This window comes from Manacus vitellinus, unplaced genomic scaffold, assembly GCF_001715985.3.
Source record: "Manacus vitellinus isolate BGI_N305 unplaced genomic scaffold, ASM171598v3 scaffold_0_pilon, whole genome shotgun sequence".
Classification (NCBI taxonomy): Eukaryota; Metazoa; Chordata; class Aves; order Passeriformes; family Pipridae; genus Manacus; species Manacus vitellinus.
The window spans coordinates 20,778,541-20,799,815 of NW_021938789.1; the positions used below are offsets into that span (position 1 = coordinate 20,778,541).

General features: G+C 35.4%; 1 protein-coding gene across 10 annotated transcripts in view; it reads right to left on the minus strand.

Moving 5' to 3' along the window:
* The window catches only part of FRYL (FRY like transcription coactivator), a 134,052-nt gene that overhangs the window by 13,980 nt on the left and 98,797 nt on the right, over window positions 1–21,275 (minus strand). For 6 of the 10 annotated variants that reach the window (XM_018068961.2, XM_018068935.2, XM_018068970.1 and 3 more), the window contains 14 exons: window positions 19,711–20,318; window positions 19,046–19,143; window positions 17,904–18,074; window positions 16,778–16,918; window positions 15,037–15,234; window positions 13,648–13,809; window positions 13,331–13,405; window positions 12,711–12,887; window positions 10,436–10,444; window positions 9,893–10,096; window positions 8,730–8,900; window positions 5,432–5,685; window positions 3,129–3,336; window positions 1,062–1,211 (listed from right to left, as the gene is read on the minus strand). In XM_018068961.2, coding sequence (XP_017924450.1) covers window positions 1,062–1,211; window positions 3,129–3,336; window positions 5,432–5,685; window positions 8,730–8,900; window positions 9,893–10,096; window positions 10,436–10,444; window positions 12,711–12,887; window positions 13,331–13,405; window positions 13,648–13,809; window positions 15,037–15,234; window positions 16,778–16,918; window positions 17,904–18,074; window positions 19,046–19,143; window positions 19,711–20,318 — 2,626 coding nt within the window. The remainder of the gene's footprint in view (window positions 1–1,061; window positions 1,212–3,128; window positions 3,337–5,431; window positions 5,686–8,729; window positions 8,901–9,892; window positions 10,097–10,435; window positions 10,445–12,710; window positions 12,888–13,330; window positions 13,406–13,647; window positions 13,810–15,036; window positions 15,235–16,777; window positions 16,919–17,903; window positions 18,075–19,045; window positions 19,144–19,710; window positions 20,319–21,275) is intronic. The other 4 variants (XM_018068951.2, XM_018068944.2, XM_018068941.2 and 1 more) reach the window with 1 other exon arrangement.

A 21,275-nucleotide genomic window follows, 5' to 3' on the forward strand; every position in this document is an offset into this window, starting at 1 on the left:
CCAGAATGCTTTCTTAGCCTCTGTCAGTGTGTTGTTCTACATATTCAGAAAATCTATCCAGGGCTATTTCTTTCATGAATTTCTTTAGTTGCTTCTTGAAAACATGAACAGACATTGTAGAAAATGACAGCATTTCACAGTTTGATTATGTACCACATGAAGAATCTTGGGTCTGTATGTTTTGTAAGTCATTGCTAGCTTAATTTGATTATCCTTAACATCAATTAAGATAAATTAAGATCAAATAAAATAATTTCTATCACTTATCCATGATAATCAAGACACCTATGCACAGATTTCTCTTCTGAAGGGCTGAAAAATCCTAGCCTGCATACTCATATCTTAGATGGAAGTCATTCCACATATTTTATAATCCTTGTGATCTTTCTTGAACCTTTTCCAGTGCAATTGCATTTCCTCTGAGATCAGGGGATCAGAACTTGACAAAAAATTCAGGATGCTGGTATATTGGGGATAGGTACATTAACTCAATGATGTTTCTTGTTTTGCTGTCTCTTTTCTTAATAATTCTAGTATAGCTTTTTTTATGGTTGCTGAATATTGAGCTGACTTCTTACATTAATGTTTTTTATAACCAAGATTTCAACTTGCATGGCAACAAACAATTCAAAGTCTTCATTGTATATTTGTAGCAAGAATGTTTCTCATGCATCACTGAATATATACATAAACAACACAATATAAAAAGGCAAACTGCTGCTAGATAAGTAGTCTTCCTTCTTCTCATCTGTGCAGACAACATAGAATAAACATGAATAAGCAGAGAAGGCAAAAAATAACAAGGGAATTTAAGTGATACCTACTATCAGTAAGTTCCCTCACTGTTCACTGTTACAGCTGGAGGTTATTTTGTGAGAAAACGCATTTCTCACCTGTGTTTTCACATGTTGATGATACATAGTGACCACTTAACATTTTAATTCCTCTGTGATTTCAATTATAAAGAGTTTATTTTTTTCCCCAATGTTAACAAAATTATTTTGTATGTTACATAAAACTTTTTATGCACACATTCCAACATGTAAGTTTGTGATTCTTACTGTTTCTGCATCCACAAAGACTGTTGGACATTCTGAACACATCATCATCACTTCCAGAGAACTTCTGAATTTTGTTCCAATGCGCTGCAGACTTTCACCAAGAAAGCTGACTGAATCATTTGTTATAGATACAAACTTTCTTTGTATGGTCTAGAAAACAAATCAGAAAAACATTTATTTTATACTGTATTTTACTACTCCTCTGGCTTTTTAGATTAAGAATTTCAGAGCAAATTTCCATCATGACAGCATGTATTTTTATCACTAAGTGACAAACTAATATGTAATTTGCTCTCAATATTCATGTAAAACTAGCTAGAGAAAATGCTATCAATCCTGGACCTATAAAGACAATTACTCCTTTCACATCTAGGCCTTTAGCATTAGTATAGCTGGATGACTATTTGTCTTTATGCAATACAGACAGTTCAATTTATTTTGAAGTGTTTATACACTCTGAGAGTATCTAATAGAGTTTTACGAGTTAGCATACAACCTGTATAGCACAATCTGCCTCCACAACTGCCACCTGCATGGTTTCTATCTTCTTCAAAAATCAGTCCTATATATATCATGTTTGATTTTGCAGACCATCAGCTTGGCCTAATGTAACATTATGCACTGTTATATATTATTTCATAAATCCTAGAAGTTACATACTATAAATAAACTATATAAAGATTATATTTACAGCTGCAGAGTTAAACACAGTGTAGGAACCAGAAGGCAAAATGGAAAGGTCCAATCAAACAAGGCCTCTAGAGTGTAATTTAATCATTTTAATCCTCCTCTGCACCCAGGAACAACTCCTCAGAAATGTTTCTTTGCCCATGCTTGAACCTTGGATTGCTATTGCACATTTTTCCACAGTATCCACCTTTCCAGCTGACTGAGGGCTATCCTGTGAAGCCACAGAATGTTTCAGCCTTCTCCCTGGCTCCCTGTTTAATGAACACACAAGAATATGACCTCTCATTTTACCAATTCCAGGAAATGAATGCATGTGTGAAAAGCAACTGCTAAGCTTTGGTATAATACAGAGAAACCAAATCCCTGATGTGTAGATGAAGCAAAAAGACAAAAGTCTACATTCAGTAACAGGAATTTCATGACGCTGTGGCAAAATACTTAGTTCAACTAAAAATGGAAAATGGGTATAGATGTGCAAACAAGTTATTCCACGGATAAGGTAGAGCATGAATTCTTCAGATTTAAGTTACTTCATGGTACTAACTCTAAACCTGTCCATGCATACTGGATAAAATATGTGCTAGTGTGGAGCTTTCATTTATTATGACATCCCAAGAAGCAGGCCAAATTAATACTAGAGAAAAGAGAAAGGGCTGGAATCATAAGGTCTTGGTCTGCAGTTCTGAATCTGCTCTTAGCTCATTTGGCACATTGCCTGTAAATAAAATGGATTAATTATGCTTCTCCTATCCCATAGGAATTTGCAAAGAATCCATCCGCTACACATAAGGAGGAGGGAGCCAGAAAAATTTGGCCCTAGGCATTTTGTGTTGGATATCAGATCTATGAGTCAAATAAAGAGAGGCATTTGAAACCTCCAGCTTTAGTGGCTCTCCTGGTGTTTCGATTACTTCTCTGCAGAAGAAAACCCTTTTCTCACAAGACAATGCAAGATAAATTCATTAATGTTTGTCATGCTGTGATCCCATCATAATAACTCCCACAAAAAAAACAGGAGGAAGACATTAATTCTGCAATCAACACAGAACTTGGGTGATGTCCAAAAAAACAAAAGAAGGGATACAACCTGAACTAAGAGCTTATAAGAAACACTGAACTGGTTTTTTGAGCCTTTTTTTTTATTTCCTGAGCAGAATCACTCCTAGACAATGACTACATCAGATATCACATGGAAAAATAGTGTACAACATTTTAATATTCTTCTAGCAATGTGTTTTTTGGTCTGCTTTTGATTTGCTTTCTAAGGCATCTTGCTACCATAATCTTGTGGCTTTTGCAGTTACAACGAGAAGAACAGTTTTAAATGTAGGAGGGAAGGATCTCAGATAAGCAATCATGCACTGGCAATTCACTGACCTGAAACAATCTTGAGAAGACATGAAATGTATAGACAGCACATGATCCATCTGTATCGGACAGCATTTGATTGACGTGGCAGCGCCAAGCTTGCTCTTCATCATCATATGCCACTGGCTGGAAAGCTGCCAATATGGCAGAAAGAAATGGCGAAGGAGGTGGGGAGGTTTGTACTTCTGGGAAACCATCCTGTTCTTCTTCATCTTGGCTACAAATAACAAACAACAGAAATTAACTCCTCAGCAATTTTTTTAGCAAAAAAAACCCCTTCACTTTGGTAAAAAGAAAAAATAAGAATTTTGGATTCAGAGTAGCACTTGGTAAAAAAATAACAGATCAACTAAGATAACTATGAACCAGGAAAAGAGTTAACAATCAAAACCTTTTGCTACTGCAATATTAAAAACTGCATATACTCTCAAATATCTCCAAACTTTATTAAAACATGTAAGTTCTAAGCTTATCTATGGACAAAGGGCTATCTGTAGGTTATATGTAGCTATATAGAGCTATATACTCAGAAACTGGCATTTTTTTCTTGCCCCCAATAACTGAATTAACATTCAATTCTTCAAATTTTTATTTATCTGAACAGATGGTCCACCAATACACATAACAAATTTTGGCCTTCCTTAAGGGAAATACAAGAGCTCATTTAGCAGTATAATACTATTTTATAACTGTTTAAAGTAACATAAGCAAATGGAGATAGATCGAAACACTTTAATTTTTATGGTCAATCAATTTAATGGAGCATTCTGCTGTCATACTTTCCATTAGGAACCAAACATCCAATAAAAATACCCAGCTATAAGTTAATCAATGCTACTACTTAAAATCATTAACTTAATGATTAGCTTAAAGTTTCTGTATTACACGGTATGATACATTTTGACATTTCTTCTTGTATAATTGAACTCCTGTAGCAAAAATATGTGTAGGAGGATTCTAAGTACACAGATAGTTTGTTAAAATAATTTTTTTCAACACATACAGTTTTTCTCTATAACAGCTGCCTCATTCACTGCAGCACTAAGTACACCTTAACACTTAAACATGTCTTGAACAAGAAGTGTGGGTGCTGTTTTTAGATCCCTTCATTTGAGTAGCACAAAGCTCAAAAGCTAAGACACAAGTCTTTTGAATCTAATCTGTAAGCAAAGTTTCACAAAGATTTTCAGATATTTTCTAACTAGTGTTATCACCTATGCCACTCTTCAAACTAGAGCCATGGGGTTTTTTATTCACTGGCTTAGTGCAAATAAACTAAAACCTTAAGAGATTTTTCAATTGCACATGAGGGAATAACTGCTCTTAAATGGTACCAGCCTTTAATTCTCACAAGGCCTATTACCACAGGTTGCATACTGGAATCACAAGATTGAATTTCAACCTTTGCAAATGACTTGGTCTTTTACATGTCCTGTTGTGTTCTTTTCTGTAAAAGGCTCCTAAAGTGATCTCTCTGACAGAATATATGCTAAGTCTATGTTCCTATATAAAATCAAGTCTCTGTATTATTCAGTCTAAACTTCTGAACAAATTTTAAGTACGAACAAGCCTAAGAACAATTTGGATTTTTTTCTGTTTATTTTGGTTTGCAGTTTTTGTTTGGAGTTTTTATTTGTTTGTTCGGGGTTTCTTATTTGTTTTCCCTCCTTCTTAGACTGTTACCTTCAAGGAACTTACAGTTTCCTTTTAAACACAACTCACAGCTAGGACTAATTTTAACTTTTCCTCTCTATATTAAAATGGAAAAATGTTATTTTACTTTAAAACGTTTTAGAAATACACAAGAGACTGATTAATCTTAACAATGAAAATAAACCCTGGGCAAATTCAAAGACAAACTGATCCGATTTCTACAGAAGCTTTGATTCTAAAAAAAAATAAATTTACATTTTCCCCTGTCTTTGGGTGGTGCCATAAGTCAGAGCAGTTCAAGGGCTTTTCCATGTTATACTGCTTGCAGCTACTGCCTGCCAAGAAAATGGTCCAAAACACCCTCTGACCTCTTTTCGCATTTCTAAACCATTGATGATGATGAAAAGTGCTAGATTTCTTTTACTCAAGAATTCTTTTGTTTTCCCGCACAGCTGTTTTACCTGTACCAGAAACAACTGTTGAGCAAAGTACTGAGGCAAAACGAATCAACCAATTAGTCTGGATATACAAACCATCATTTTATATTCTTGTATTATGGAGATAAATGGAAAACTCCACACCATAAGAAAGCCTACTTTCCTTGATTCGTGCACCGATAACATGTAATTTCTGTTACTTATAACCAATATTAATCTTACCTAGACAAACCAGAGAAGTCAGCTTCTTCTTCTTCACATCTCTCATCTAGCTCTTTCAAAGCAAGAGTGACATCCTCTTCACAGACAGATTCGGAATAGCTCTCAGGAGCTGCTGCCTCTACCAGTTCTGGGGGCTCTTCCAACTCCAGAGACTCGTGACAGACCAGACAGTCTTGCTGTTCGTGTAGCAGATATGACCCAGTGTCTTCGCTAGCAGTGCTAACCTGCTCATCCCTTACTGCTGAACTGCCTTCCTGTGAATCACACATACTTTTATTAATTTTATTGTCAGGGCTTATGTATTCTAAAAATTGTTTGCAAATATCCATTTATCACAGAATATTCTGAGTTGGAAGGAACCCAGAAGGATCATCAAGTCCAATTCTTAAGTAAATGGCCCATACAGGACTCAAACCCATGACCTGGGTGTTACTGGCACCATGCACCAACCAACCGAGCATGTCTCAGGGTTTATACTTTAACTGTTCAGCTCTTTGCCTTGTTCACAGAGTTTTACTTGAACAAAGACAGGCAGTCTACTTGTAATGCTTATAACTGGTAAACATTAATATCTTAGAATGTGACTTATTCAGAGCAAATACAACCTCTCAAATACACTCATTTAAATCTGCTAAGAGAATACTGACAGAAAAAGAAGCAAACAGCCTCAAACACTGACATCAAACACAATCAAGACTTTCATATTTTACTTTTCTAGGTAAGGATCAAAATGACTGCCTTGTGCTTGCCTTTGGAGTCTACAACGAGTACAGAACATTTCTTGTCCTTTCCACTCTCCATTTTAACAAGTTTCTAAAGCATAACTACTGATCAACAGTGTAATAGATGAACAATGGAAAACGGACATTCCACTGTTTTTATTATTTTTACATTACTTCAAATATGGGCAGCTTAAGGGTTTAACCCTGAATCTCTAAATGTAGGCTTTCAATCACTGGCAGTTACAGAGAGAGGATGATTAAACTCAGGTAGGTAATATCAGAATGACCCTTTCTCCCTTCCCTCTTCCTTCAATAGCATTATCATATTCATTAGCATCATTATGTTTAACAGAGGAATTTAGATTTATTTATTTTATGCTGAATTAATCTGAAACTTTTTATTGGATTTCTCTGTGGAATAAAAGTAACACTTGCTGTTTCCTAAAGGCACAAATTATCACATATTTTCATTCTTAGAGTGCTGCTCTTCCTTTACTGGTATATCCAAAGCTGGTCAACAAACCTTTGGTCAGCCTCTAAGCAGAGACATCATTTTGTGGTTTTCATCAATCAAAACAGATCCTCTGACAGAATAAATAACTGTACATGTATTAGAAAAGACAATTCAGCTTTGAACAGAATGATATAATTTTCTTGCACAGTGATCCTAACCATCTCACTTCCACTGTGGTACTCCTTGACGTGACACTGCTGTCATTTGACACAGCTAGTGACTTCACTTCTAATGCCTCTTTTGTTAAATTTCAAATTTTATTGCACAGTACAGCCATTTTGTCCTCCTGAGCAGCTAAGACACACAGGAATGCAGAACACTTTTACAAAACCACAGCAAAGTAATTTGGCTTGAACCAATGGTCCATTTCTGTTACAGACGTTAACACAGGATACAGACCTGCACTGGTCATGACTGGTAGATGTACATATGAGGGGTACACTTTTTGAAAATATGCAAATTACTAGTTAATATTTGTGTGAATATTTTCACCTGGATTATAGAAATATAGTGATTTTATGAAGGGAACTGCAGAAGAATGATGAATCCTAAGGGCACGGGCAGTCTTGGAAAGGAGAATGAAAATGTAAAAACGAGTTACAGCTGAGAATGTCCCACAAGCAAATAATGGAGAAGACAAGTTCTATTGTGGTTAATTTTGTCCTATAAAATTCCACCTTATATACTGCTTCTTGCTTTTGATATCTTAAACTAAAACATCTGTCCTATGTGGAAAAAATCATCCAGATTAAGTGTTCTTGCCCACCAAAAATTCCATTGGATCAACAATGCACGTTGTAGACAAGCCTACGAAGCGACAATTTGTTGGACAATCTAAGCACAGGTATTCTACTACAGTTGAGACAATTTATCAACTGCAATGTAATAAAACACTTTATAAAAAAAGCACATAAGTAATCATAATGAGAAAATATGAAAAAATGTGGGGAAAAGCACTTTATGAAAGTCAAAATATTACACCTTTAAAGGCGAGGATTTTATCACAGGAAACCAGCCACTTTCCCTTAATTCTACTCCAAATACATCTTTTGTTCTTACAGTTTTCTTCATTAAATATTAGCTGCGTCTGTGGTGTGTCTATCAGTAAGTGATTTTTCTAGGTAGTGAGCAGGTAAACTACAACCTTTGTTTAGAAACCCCAGTCACTTGAACTAGTCAGTAGACAGTTTACACCAGGTTAGCTGAAGAGTCAAGTGTAAACAGTGCACTGGTTAGTCAAATACACATAGGAATGGCTTAATTTTCTGGAAAACTCAATCAAACTGCATGTATTGTTAAAGATGGGATTAGCAATGCTTATCCCAATAAAAATATGATTGCTAGTAGCATAAATAATTTTAACAGAAGAGATAGAAAGTCCATCTAAACCAAACCACCTCAAATTCTACAAAAATTGTAGCAGGTGAGAGTTTTGTTTTAAATTAGGGGTGTTTTTTTAAATTTTAAATAATTCCAAAGTTTTAAAAACAATAAACTGAAGTACTCACAGATTTGCAGGCCGCCATTAGCTTGAAAACTGTCTGAGTCCACATGGGCCTTTCCGAAAAAGTACACCACTAGCATCTGTAGTCCTTTTTAAAGGATTATTTAATGGAACCAACTCCTAACACAGCTGGCCTGAGGTTTTATTCCCATATAGCACCAATCACATTAACCCAAAGAAAGCAAAAAAAAAAAAGGGGGGGGGCAGGGGAGAAGGGAAATAAAAAGGTATTTGAAAGAAAATGTTGCTCAAGAAGGATTTCAACCATATCAAGTAAAAGCATCTTGAATATTAGCCTATTTCATTCTGCACCATGAAATGATCATGATCAGCGCCTTCAATAATATTTTTAACCTGTGGTAAGTTCCCTCAGTCCATTCAAGTAGTCTCCGTACTGAGGAAACATTTCGTAAGAACATGCCAACAGGTTAGAAATATTAAAAGCAAATCAACTAATCAGTGTAACAGATGAAAATTCAGTTGAAAAGAAAGCTGAAGTTGCTACTAGAACTAGAAGGAGCCCAAATCAGCCATGCACCAGCCCACATTTCTCCCCACCTCAGGCAGCTGGTTGCTAGAGTTATCTAGAGAAGAAGCCTCCAAACTTGGGGTCTCAGTTCTGATTTGAAGCACCTCTTCTGTTCCCACACTGCTAGTGGAATCTTGAGACTGAAGTGATAAACCAGCATGATCTGATACTGCTTCATCTATGGCAGAATCACTGATTAACTAAGACAGAAAAGAAAAAAACATGAAATTCTTTACAGTAAATATATAAATTACAGGGGGAAAATGCATTAGTTTCAAAATAGGCTGTTTCAGTATTATTAGCTATCTGAATTTATTTACATATTATGAATAAAAGCTTTACACTAAAACCATTACAAGCATCACGTGCATTTAACATTTAACACGTAACATTTAACTCTGAAGTTTTTCTGTTAAGGAAAATTATTTCCCTTCTTGTTCTTATAGGTTTTTGGCACTGGTTAAATGCTAGACCAAAACCACTTTATTGGGGGCAACATTAATACAAACTTTGCCTAAAGTCTGAGAAGCAACATACCCATCAAGCTGCTCCCCATCAAGTCAATTTTCTCATAAATTCATTTATATAATGAATAGAGATTTCTGAGAGGCCAGCATTCTTAATTTTCCTCATTTATAAGTACACAGGCTTCAAAATCTGTAATTAACCAATTAACCAATCTCTGTGGTTAAACACAAGTTAGACCTCCACATGACCACTTAAATCTCTTGACCTTATTTAGCATTTTGGGGGTTTTTTTGAGCTAGGAATCCGCAAAGACACAAACTTACTATATAATACATTCAATTTTGTGCTTATATTTAAACAAAAATAGTAAGTGTAAAGTAATAGTAAGTGTATAGACAGTATTAATAGTAAGTGTAAAAACATTAAGAAAATGAATGTTATACTAGAATGATAAATTTGTTATGTACCACCAATGCGGTAACACAAAATTTTTCCTTCACTGATGTTGTTATGAAAAAGAAGCTTAGCCACATTAATTTAGTTCCTTATTATGTCACTTAGTCTGAAAGTGTGAGCCACACTCATCCATTAAAAGTGCAAGGGAAAGCTTAAGTTCTCAGCCGGGTTGGAAAGGGCCTCTGAGATGATCCAGTCCAACCCTTGATCCAACACCGCCGTGGTTACTAGACGATGGTACTAAGTGCCACATCCAAAAATAACTTACCATCTGTGAACGAGACAGTATCTGACTTGCAGTCAGTGCTGCTTCTTCTTCTGAAGACTCATCAGTATCTTCCTGGTTGGTCAAGTTCAAGCTCGGTGTGCTACCGGAGTACTGACATTCCTGAAGGGACGGTGTGTCTCCTTTGTCAATGCTGTCAAGAGAGCGCCTACGAACGCCCCAGTTGAAGTTGTCCATGCTTTCACCCTGTAATAAAAAAGTTGGCATACATATGTATGTAGGAATTTCAACATAATTAAATTAATACACAAATGCAACAGAGAGAACAAAAGTACTGAATGCGTTATGAACAGAGTTTCAATCAGCCCTTTAATTTTATTAAAATTTTAAATACCTTTTAAAATGTTTATAAATAAATTAAAATATATGGCAAATGAAGTAGAAATCTTTTTAATATCTTCTTGGAAAGTAACTCAGTATATAATCTAGAACTATACCAGTACTGATTTTATAATCTGACTAGAAAAACAAACACATCACAGACAACAACAGATGAACAAGCCAGGGCACCAGGCTGCAACTTACCTGCAGCTCCTGGTTAGCAAAAAGGAAAACACATATAATTAGAAAGAACGAGGACAAACACTGAAAGATACTCTAGAACCAGGGAAAAATGTTTTATTACATAAGATTTGCCAACAGTAAAAGACTGATTCAAGCTCTGGAAAAAAGCTTTAGTCAAAAAGCTAGTATTTAATGTCTCTTTCTAATGAGAGATTGATTAAAAAAATAAACAAACTGATGACAAAACACTAAAACCAGCATGCTCATGATACATTTTCTCTAGCGTAACATGTAAAGCAACTGTTTCAACAACATTGATGGAATTCTTTCACTAACACACATGAATCTATACTGACCACATCCAACTGACAAAGCACCACCAACATTAATTATATACACGGTGTAGAAAGGACGATGTTGTCATTAACTGTTTTACCAGCTACTTTGTGTCAGTTTTATAAAGTGCACCTGGACACCAATAGCTGGATCCATTCTCTTGGCACATTTTAAAGCTAAGGTATCTGGGTTTCAAATAACCACCATGCTAAGTGAAATCCATAACTTGAAGACATAGCTCTTTTAATTCTCAAGTACAATAATGATCTTTGATTTTCTCACACATTTTGTCAACCTTCAACAATTCATCTAAGTAATATGGAAAACCCGGTGAAGTTCACCAGTCTACAGACAGTTACTAAAACACCACATCTAGCCCCAAATGTGGCTCCAAAACTGCCCCAACAGAGTATCTTGTGGTGACTTAGGAGATCACTATGATGCATTAAATATGTAAAGCAAACTAAATATTTTGTAGTCTCTTTCTCTCTTAGTGATTTCTTTTGCTCAAAAAAAAAAGATGAAAAGTTATGGCAAAGCAAAAGAATTCCAACTACAACAAAGTACTACTACTGCAGACTGAATCACTTAAGTGTAACCTGAATATTACTCAGATTTTAATGGAAAAGCCCCTGTTCATACTGTTGACATTTAATTATTAGCAATAAAGAATATTCTATATTTTTGGTGCAAAACTAGGCAGAGCTCTTATATCAAGTGCACAATTTATATGGAAGACCCTACATATGTACAATCTGTGCTTTTACATTTTTTCCGAGTATAGTACTACATGTTTCATTCAGGTAAGTAATAAGAAAGAAACAGTTTTTTCTCAATTATGATCTGCTATTAAAGTAACACAGAAAATGAAGTAAATGTTAACTTGGTTTGGCAAGTTTCCAACTTTTGGCATCCTACCTGCAAAGTCCTATCTAGTATTAAAATAATGTTTTACTACTACTGAGCATCAATTTCGAACTGCTTTGACTACTTGTATTAAATACAGGAAATTGTGTCTGTGTAGTGTGTGGTTACATCTATGCAATAGACCGTAATGAGCCTGTACTTTCCCTAGAAGATACAAATATTAGCTGCGGTGAGGCAATACACAGGAAGCAGAAGGAAAGTGAGATAAAATCAAAGTATTAGGTGGAAAAAAAAGCAGGATTTTGTAAAAAGGGCTAGATAAATCAGGAGAAGAATAGACAGGCAGATATTCTTAGTAGCTTGTGGACTCATGACCTCCAAGGGTCTCCATTCTAATTCAATATTTTGCATAGATTAATGAAACCACTGCGAGAAACTACAAAGCATTTGACTTTTTTAAGCTTCAGCAAATTCTTGTCTGAAGCAAGTAACAATTGTTAACAGAATCCTTACTATTTCTCAATACTTGAGAATTAATTTTGTTTTACTTCCCCCCTCTCTTTTTGACAGGAGGAGAAATGGAGGAAATGTAAGAACTGCAATAAACCAGATATAATGTAAAAGTCAGTGCAAGCAATTATAGAGCAAGTCAGTCATATATGATGAGATAGTGTATCATACAGTTTGTCACTTTGAAAGCCTTGTCATGTTTTCAAAATCCAGAAACATATCAGAAACAAAAATTATGCCATTTTCTTAACATATTGTTCCATAATTAAGTTTTCTACTGTATGATACCCAGGTGTTCATGCTGTAATTGGCTTATACTGTCATATCACTGCACTTTCTTTCACTTAACTCCCCCCAAAAAATCTCATCTCTTCCCCCAGAAACCATCCAACAATTTGCAACAACTTAACACTGCAAAGTTTGTGACACAGGTTTCTTTATCTAGATAAGCTCAATGATGTCATAAATTCTTCTGAATTGGATTAGTTAGTAGAGCTACCAATTCCTTAGAATTGCACCAACACAACCTTATTTTTAAAATGTTCTCAAATGGAAATATACAGAAGAAACCCCAAGGTCTCACCTCTGCATCTTCCAATTCAACATCTAAAAAGTCAAAGTCTTTAAAAACTCCAAATTGTTGTTCACTGGTATTGTCTTCTACAGCCACTTCCTCCTCTTGAATCACTTCTTCTGTTGCTGAAATTAGACTAGTTTGTTGATCTCCAACATCCAAGTCTTCATTAGAAGAAAACACAACCTGCACATAAGATAAAAAATAGAAATAAAACCTTCCAGTTTCTCTAACTCCTAAAGTCAGGTATCCTGCTTCCTGCCATTTAATGGCATTACAGGCAGCCAGCACGAGTACAAATATACTGATAATACCAGGGCAAAACATATAGTCCTCTCCCTAGAAGACTGACCTAAAGTCACTGAGACAGCAACATTAGTTTTGGTTGAATTTAAATAGTGTTTTGAAGCCTAGTTAATAAAGAACCATGCCCACTGGACTTCTTGAGGAGTAACAGTAATTCATTACTTATGATTCCATCTCTAATTTTTCAATTGGATTTGTGAACTGCTGAACTGAAACTAGAGTTTGTCAAAACCTGCTGTTCACAACTTCACCAATACTTAAAAATGCAATAGCATTCCACTGCTCGAGTTTAAAAACCAAAACAAATCACCATCACCACTTACTGAAGGATTCTTGGGAAGACCAGATTCTGGACCACACAGAGAAAGTACATTCATTAGCTTCTCCCTAGTCCTTCTCTGAAAAATATACCAAAGGCAATCACATAAGCATGACATTTGCATTTTTACCTAGTCATAGTGCATGCTGACATCCTCTAAAAAGAATCTTAAAATTTTTTCTTTTTGCCAGTATTAGCTTTTAGTTTATGCTGTATTTATTTACTGGTTTATTAAGACACAATACACTTCAGTAGGTTTTTTTAATACATTCATAAACACTGTCTCCAATATATGTATAAAGTGTTTGAGACACAATGTACCTGAGATAGCTGTGGTCTCTTCCAGCTGACAGGAACTAGTGCATTTGAATTGGAGCCTGAAGAAGTTGAAGAAGTGCTCCGGGTGACAGCAATGACTTTTGGCTTCCCGTTTCTACCAGCTGCACTGTGTTGATCACCATACTTATTCCCAATAATTGGTGTCTAGCAAAGGCAACAAACACTTTCTTAAAGTTCAAATCTATATTAGCAAAGAATACATACTTGATTTTAGAATTTAGCATTATATAAAATGTAGGAGGGCTTGTCCTGTTTGTAAGCATTCTGTAAAGCCCATGTCTAATCCACTGAACCTCAGTACACTGGGGAATACAAAGCTGAATATTTGTACCCTACGCAGCAAGCTGCCATTCTGCCCACTTGTGTATTTTTGAATTATGCACATTTTATGCTGAGGATCAAACTGTATTTTTAAGCACACTTTAAAAACAACTGTGTTCCAAGTTTAAAATATGCAAAGCTTCTCTATAGCTTCATTCCCTGCCATTAACAATTGTTTTCACAGACCAGCAACATCACAAACACATGCACACTTCTGAAAAACCAAAGATCAAATTCAGCTCTTTCAACAGCAAATGCTATCCAGTGAACTCTGTGGGAATTCATCTTGTCTCTCGGTTTTCTTGTATTTCAGTTATCTGCATGCACTGAAACTTCCAGTAGTGAATTTACTTACCAATTCCAGTAATGCTCCTAAGACATCTGTATCTCCAATCATTATCTGGGGTTAGTTTCAATCAGAAGCTCTTACTTCTGATCACTTCTAAAGTTTCTACGATTTTCACAACTCTATATTACACTGCAGTCACTTGGCCACTCCCCTTTTCAGACACAGAATAAGTATCAGCTGTATTATTCTCAGTTCTACTGAACCCTTATAAGGGGTGATGTTTTTAACCACAGGAGGTTTTTCTCCAGTTGTGTCCCTCTCACATTGAGTTTCCTGTATTTTGTATCCTACTCTCTCTTCTATATTTCCTCCCCCTTCCAAAGTCATGCCAAAACTGTACTGGGTTTTAATCCTCTCAGTCCTTGAATGCACAACCCTTCATTTGTTGAAAGCCTGCAATGTTCAGCTGCAAGTAGCAGCCATCTGCATTATTTTGCTCTCTGACATAGCTGAAATACCCTTGAGAATAATCTTATTGACTTCTAGTAATTAACTCTCCAGACATTCAAAAGGGAGAAAAGGCAAAAACGCAACATAAAAGAATTCAAAGTTCATCTTCCAGTATGACTCTAATTACGAGTATGAAAAATTTCAACCTCTGCCACTCTTACAACATGTAAACATAGAAGGCTAACAGAAAATAACACCTGAGTTTGCAACAGCAAGTCATTACTGTGTTGTTATTTAAATGTAATAATTACCTCTGATATATCAAAATGAAAATCTAAGGTCTTCCCAGGTAGCTCCTTCGAGACATTATTAAAAATTTTTGTGAAAGAGATTTCAGGAGAACCTATGTCGCCTCCATAAGACTTCGGAATATCATTAGGCACAACAAGGCTTGCAGATCGAGACACTACCAGCTTCAAAATATTAAGGGCTTCCTTCCAATATGGACTCTAAAGAGAACATACACAAATCACAAAACAATCACTTCAACCAAGACAGCAACTTTCATGTACAGTAGGATTTTGCAAGAATCCTCAAATCAAAACCTGTGATCCTTTACACGTGGCTAAAGGTACTAGCACAGGTGGGAAGCTTCAGACCTTGAAGTGCCAGGAAAGCAGTGGCAAGGTACCAGGCCATCCCATGTGGGTGGTCAGGGCCAGCCAGGCAGGCTCATTAGCTCCAGGTCACGATGCCAGCCTCTGTCCCATGTCCCTCAGTCCCTGTAGTTACACTGGTTTTTACCACTGCCTGAAGTATCTGCATTTCATGCCCCAGGAGATAAAAATGATAGTATTTAAAAACTTCCACTTCTTGGTATCTTTAATTATTTTACCTTATGGATAGAGTGAACTGATTTTGAAACAAACAAAACTATTTTGTGCTTGAAATCATGAGGAAATATAAAAGATCTTAAAAAAGTGAAAACATTCACAAATCAAAAGTGAAAACATTTACTCCATCAAACCAATGGAGTGCTTAAAACAAGCCAGGGAAAAAATATGAGAATATGAGAGGCGGAGCCTGAGTTAAGGTAACTTCTCTGGAATATTTTTTAGTACCATTCTTTTGAAAGCTTACATCTTCTAATTAAGATTACATTCCATGGTAGTGGGGGCTTGCACAGAAAGCTCAGATAAAGGTCAGAGGTAAAGCAAGCAGCTGCCAGGCCATAAAAACTATAGTTAATGCTAATCATTCCATTTTGCCTAATGTACTCTGACAGGAGCACAATATCTAAAGCACATATCCATCAGTAACAAAACATCCAGGGACCACTACTCTTCCTGGTTAATTATGATTAAACCATTTGACTGAAATACATTTGGCAATAATGGAATTCAGAGAAAAAAGAAAAGGAGGGGATAAAAAAAGAGAATGTTGTGCACTGAAATGGTTTTATGCTCCAGGCATTTTTATAAAATTTTTCAGCAAGATGCTAGACTTTCTTCTGTGAAACAGATTTTCAGTGAATTTGTGTTCCATGTACAAAGGCTCAAATTACCTTGGGCAAAACACTATGGTTCATCTTTTGGGGACTTTATCTAACAAAAAATGAACTCAATTTTGTTAAGGTGCACCTTAACATTCCTCGCAGATGTATTACTGAAAGTGGTTTAAATATGCATTTAACCATAAAACTTTCTTTTTAAAACAGATACACATAAATAAAACATTTTTGCAGCTTAGCAGTAAACATTTCCTTATATTTTAGTAGTTGAAGGATCATCTCCTTTAAGTGCATATGAGGAGTAGCCTGTATCTGTGAACAGATGTACATTCAACCAGATAACTTGTCCCACATGATGCAAATCACACTGGACAATACAAGCATCTAGTGAATAAACTACATAGGAAAAAAACCCCTATGGAATCCTACTTCAAACAACTATTTTTATATCTGAAATAAATTCTGCCCAAAATTCAAGCGTAATTTTGATACCACTTTGATAATAAGCAGAAAAGCCTTTTACAGTTCTTCAGAGTACCTACCTGAACATATTTACCAATAACTTTTATGATTTCCAAATTAAATTGCTTCACTGGTGCTGTGGATAGGTCAATATGACTCAGAAGACTGTAAATGATCTGCAGCAAGGACTGTTGCATACTGGATAACCCTTTCTCTAACAGCTAAAAAAAGTTTTATAAAACACAAAATTTAATTAGGGCTTTTAATGGTAACAAAAAATGAAAGCAAACATTAAAACTATAGCTAACTTTCACACACATTTATTTTCCCCTCCAAGAAACTGAAATGTACCACTTCCTGTTTTTCAAACCTTTGTTTTAGCATTAAAAACCAGTAATGCAATAGAACAATGGGTTTTGTCCTGATTAATTTTCCCACCGAATTTTGACATATTTGTTAGCACAGATCTAAAGCACCTAACAATAAAACACTTCTCACTTAATAGATGTGTTCATACAAATTCAAAACCTTAAAATTGTAGGAAAAACAATTGCAGCTACATCTTTAAGAAGGTTAGTTAACACAGTTTTATGAACAAAAGAAGTACATATAAAGTCATTCGTAAGAATGAACACATATTTTAAAAATATCTTCATCAGTTTGAAATTATACACTTCAAGGACAAGCTCTACAAGCTTTTCACACAAGGTACTTTTTAAAGGTAATAACAGCTTTCCTGTATGAACAGCTGGCAGAATTCTACAGTGATTTCAGTAATTTAAATTATCTTTTATATATTATGCAATACTTACAACTGAACTTTGCAATTATTTTTTTAGATTGTGATAGAGACATCTTTAAATGTGCACTTGGCTAAAAAAGGTCTCTTAAAATGTGCATTAAGCATATTTTGCAAAAGCCAAGACAGTGTATATTCATGTAGTACAGAACACAAATTACTACTACCAAACACTCCTATCACAAAAGGAGCTCTTTCATTAGATTAGAGGAATTATCAATGCAAGTTACATTTAAATTACTGCACTCCAAAATGGCAGTAGTCATTCCTTTTCCATCCTAGAACATTTTAGTATTATTTTCCCATTATGGAAGATGTACTTTATTCCCCCCAGTATTCAGAATCATAAAAAGTAAGGAAATGGCAAGAAATTGTCAACATGAGATACACATTTATTAAAAATTTACCTCTGCAAGGTAAGTTATGAGGTTAAATGTGGCATCTGAGAAAGAGTCATGCAAATATCTACACACTACATTAATCCAGTTAGAACAGTCTCTGGAGTAACTGTGTGTACTGTATAAACTCATCATATGAGCCAGATTGGCAAGAGTTGGTGACTTCTCCTCAGCACAAACCTGAAAAGCAAAAATATATTTAATCATATTAGAAATTATAATTTTTTTAATCCAAGCATTCACAAGTCATTATGCACTCTTCCCAGATTTCACTCCATTTTCTAATAACTGAAATAGAACTAATCACACAAGCATGACTAACAGTTTCTGTTAAATTTTGGTACTGTGGCATCCATGTTCCAAGTTTATCTATTAATCACACCAAACACACCTCAACTAGTACCCCTAGCTTTAGTAACACAAGTATTTCGGGGACATCAGTAATGTGTGGATTTGCATCAGGCATGTATTCCTTTGAGACAGCTTGTGCACAGCTTAGGGGTTCACATATGACAGTCTGGGCAGCCAGAGGCATCTCCTATTCCAGACAGCACTTTCTTATTCCCCTTTCCACACTCTTCCCTAGAAGGCAGATTGTCAGGCCAGCGCAACACCATCCTGGCTGGCGACTGCTGGTCTGCACCATGTACTGCTGTAACAGCCACTACAGTTCAGAAATATTTCAGGGTTAATCACTATGTACAAGTAACAGAAAGAACACAAAACCTAGTCTTCTCCATCTACTAATCCGAAAGGTGAGGATCACTTCCTTCTCATAAGTAAATTAGGAAATAAATTAACGCTTAAAATGTGATTATGTTTACATTTTAAATGACAAATGGAAAAATCGGACAAGTGAGAAAAAGTAACTGATATCATCAATAAGAAAATTTTTTCTTGAAATCTAAATTTTATAGATAAGCTAAATGTGTTTTTTCATTGGCAAACAGAAACTCAGGGGTTGGTATGACGTCCAGCTATATAAATTAGGGTTGGATCACATCTTTAAAAAATAACATTTCATAGTTATTTGTATTACTATTAGAATCATGTAGAAGTATTACATGAACGGAGCCAAAAAATAAAAACCCAAAGCAGAAACAACACTGGTATAACCTCCTGGGTACTTTTCCAAGCATCATGTTACATACCTTTGCTATCCTGTCAGCTGTTTCTTTACAAAACTGTGTTGGGTTATCAAAATGTTGTATCAGATGAGGAAGCAGGCACAAGATGTTTAGGGGAAATCCTAAACACATACATAAACACAGTTATATGAGCCCTAAAGATTTTTAATATTACTTAATTTAATGTGGAGTTATGCGGTATTTAAAACCCTTAAAGCATGAAACATACATTCACATAAACATATAAACTATATATACACATATCTAAGTGTGTATCTATGAAGATCATATATGGAGATGTGTCTGTGTTAGGTACAAAAATAAACTCATCACCGGACCAATTAAGCAAAACTACCATGAAACTGGATAGTTTTAGGAACTAGTCACATTGTTTCTAAAAACATGTAAACAGTACTAATTGAGATAGCACAAGATCATGAAAAATAATACACTGCTCTTGAAACTCACTTGTAAGCAATAGCCAATACATAAAGTTCACATGAAATCTTTCTTCTCAGACAATCATGGTCTGTAATATATTCTCACTATCCAGCAGTGTTAATATCGACAACTGCAAAAAACATTTAACTGAAGTCTTTCTTTAAGGCAAATGCCTAATTACTACTGATTTTGATTCCACTTAATTTGATGAAAAAAAAGTTTTTTTATTACATATTTGCAAAAGATACCTGCTAACTGAGAAGGATCCACCAAAGCATGCCGGGAGATTGTGATGAGTTTACTGAGGAGATGAACAGTCATTTCTTGTGTTGATGCTGAAGTAAAGCCTTTCAGGAAAAGCTGCTGAAGGCCTGGAAAGTTATTCCATTTCAGTTTATTCTGCACCTTTTCTATCTTTTCCCGACTCTCTGATTTATCCAGAGGCATGTGAATAAGAAGCTTGTTGAGTAGCTTGAGAGCCAAAAGGTATTCATACTCATAGTCTGACTCCAGCAACGAAGCTGCAATCCAAAATATAGTGGCCATCAAGTTGACAGGGTCAGTAGTGGGCTGCACATCATACATTCCTCCCTCTCTCAGGGAGGAAAGGCTTCTAGTCCTGGCCAAACTTCCACCATGATTTATCCTTCCATCCATTATATCCAGCGTGTTGCTCCGTCGCCGGTCGCCTCTCCGTTCACTGATTAAATTCAGTCTCAAGGAATTACTCCTTGTATTGCTGTAGTATCCCAAACAACTGCCACTACTAATGGGACTTGTGCTTAGATTTATCTGTCCAGTGCTTTTCCTATTAGCTGCATACTTGTTTCCCATTACAGAATCATGGTATGAGGTTCTAAAATAAAAATCAATATTACATATTATTCCATGCAAAATACTTTAATAACATACAGTTTAGTAAAAAGAAAGAAAGAAAAAACACGTTACACTAATCACATACACATGCAGTGAATATTCTGCTTCATCACCATAGGAGTATTATAATATATGTAAACACAAAACTTCTGTATCTATTATTAAAATATCCTTACAACATAAGGACAAGACTCTAGCATCCTGCTATCTCTTCTACCTAATCTATTTGTTACAATCCCAGAATACAAAAAAATCACAGCAAAATCAGAAAAATTAGCCTATAGCATGTAAAAGATTACCTGTAAGTGATGAACTAGCATCCCAACTTACTTATAGACACGATAAAAGTAGAGAAATTAATGAATTTGCTTATTACCATATATTTGTCTGAAGTATCTGACTTAGGAAAACCAACACCTTCCAGTTCTCATACTGAGAAACTGAATATATTCCAAGAAATTTCAACATTTTCAAAAACTTTGCAAGGAAGTCAAACAAAGAATAGATGTCTGTACATTCAGGGATATTTTTCAGTTTGATAAAAAGCCACTGAGCTAATCACTCCCAACTGTGATGAGACACACAAATGACTCAGACTGTTCAATTACACTTCTCATACATGGACAACAAAATTGAGGCCTAAGACAGACCGGTATTTGCAGTGCCTGTATTTTTGAGAAGCTTCAGAAGAACTGACCACACATTTAAGAACTGAGCCATGAGGAGCACCTTGAATACCTATTCTGTAAAATTAAATTGGACCCAAGAGGGTGAATTGGAAAGGTAGCAAAGATCCTTTTCAGGAAATCTAGAAGTTTTGTTTGGGGCAGAATAATAAAAACATACAAGAGCAAGCAATTTCGCTATATGGATACAACTATTCTGCAAAGAAAGCAAGAAAACATTTAATTACATTTTTAATACAGATTTTTAGTAA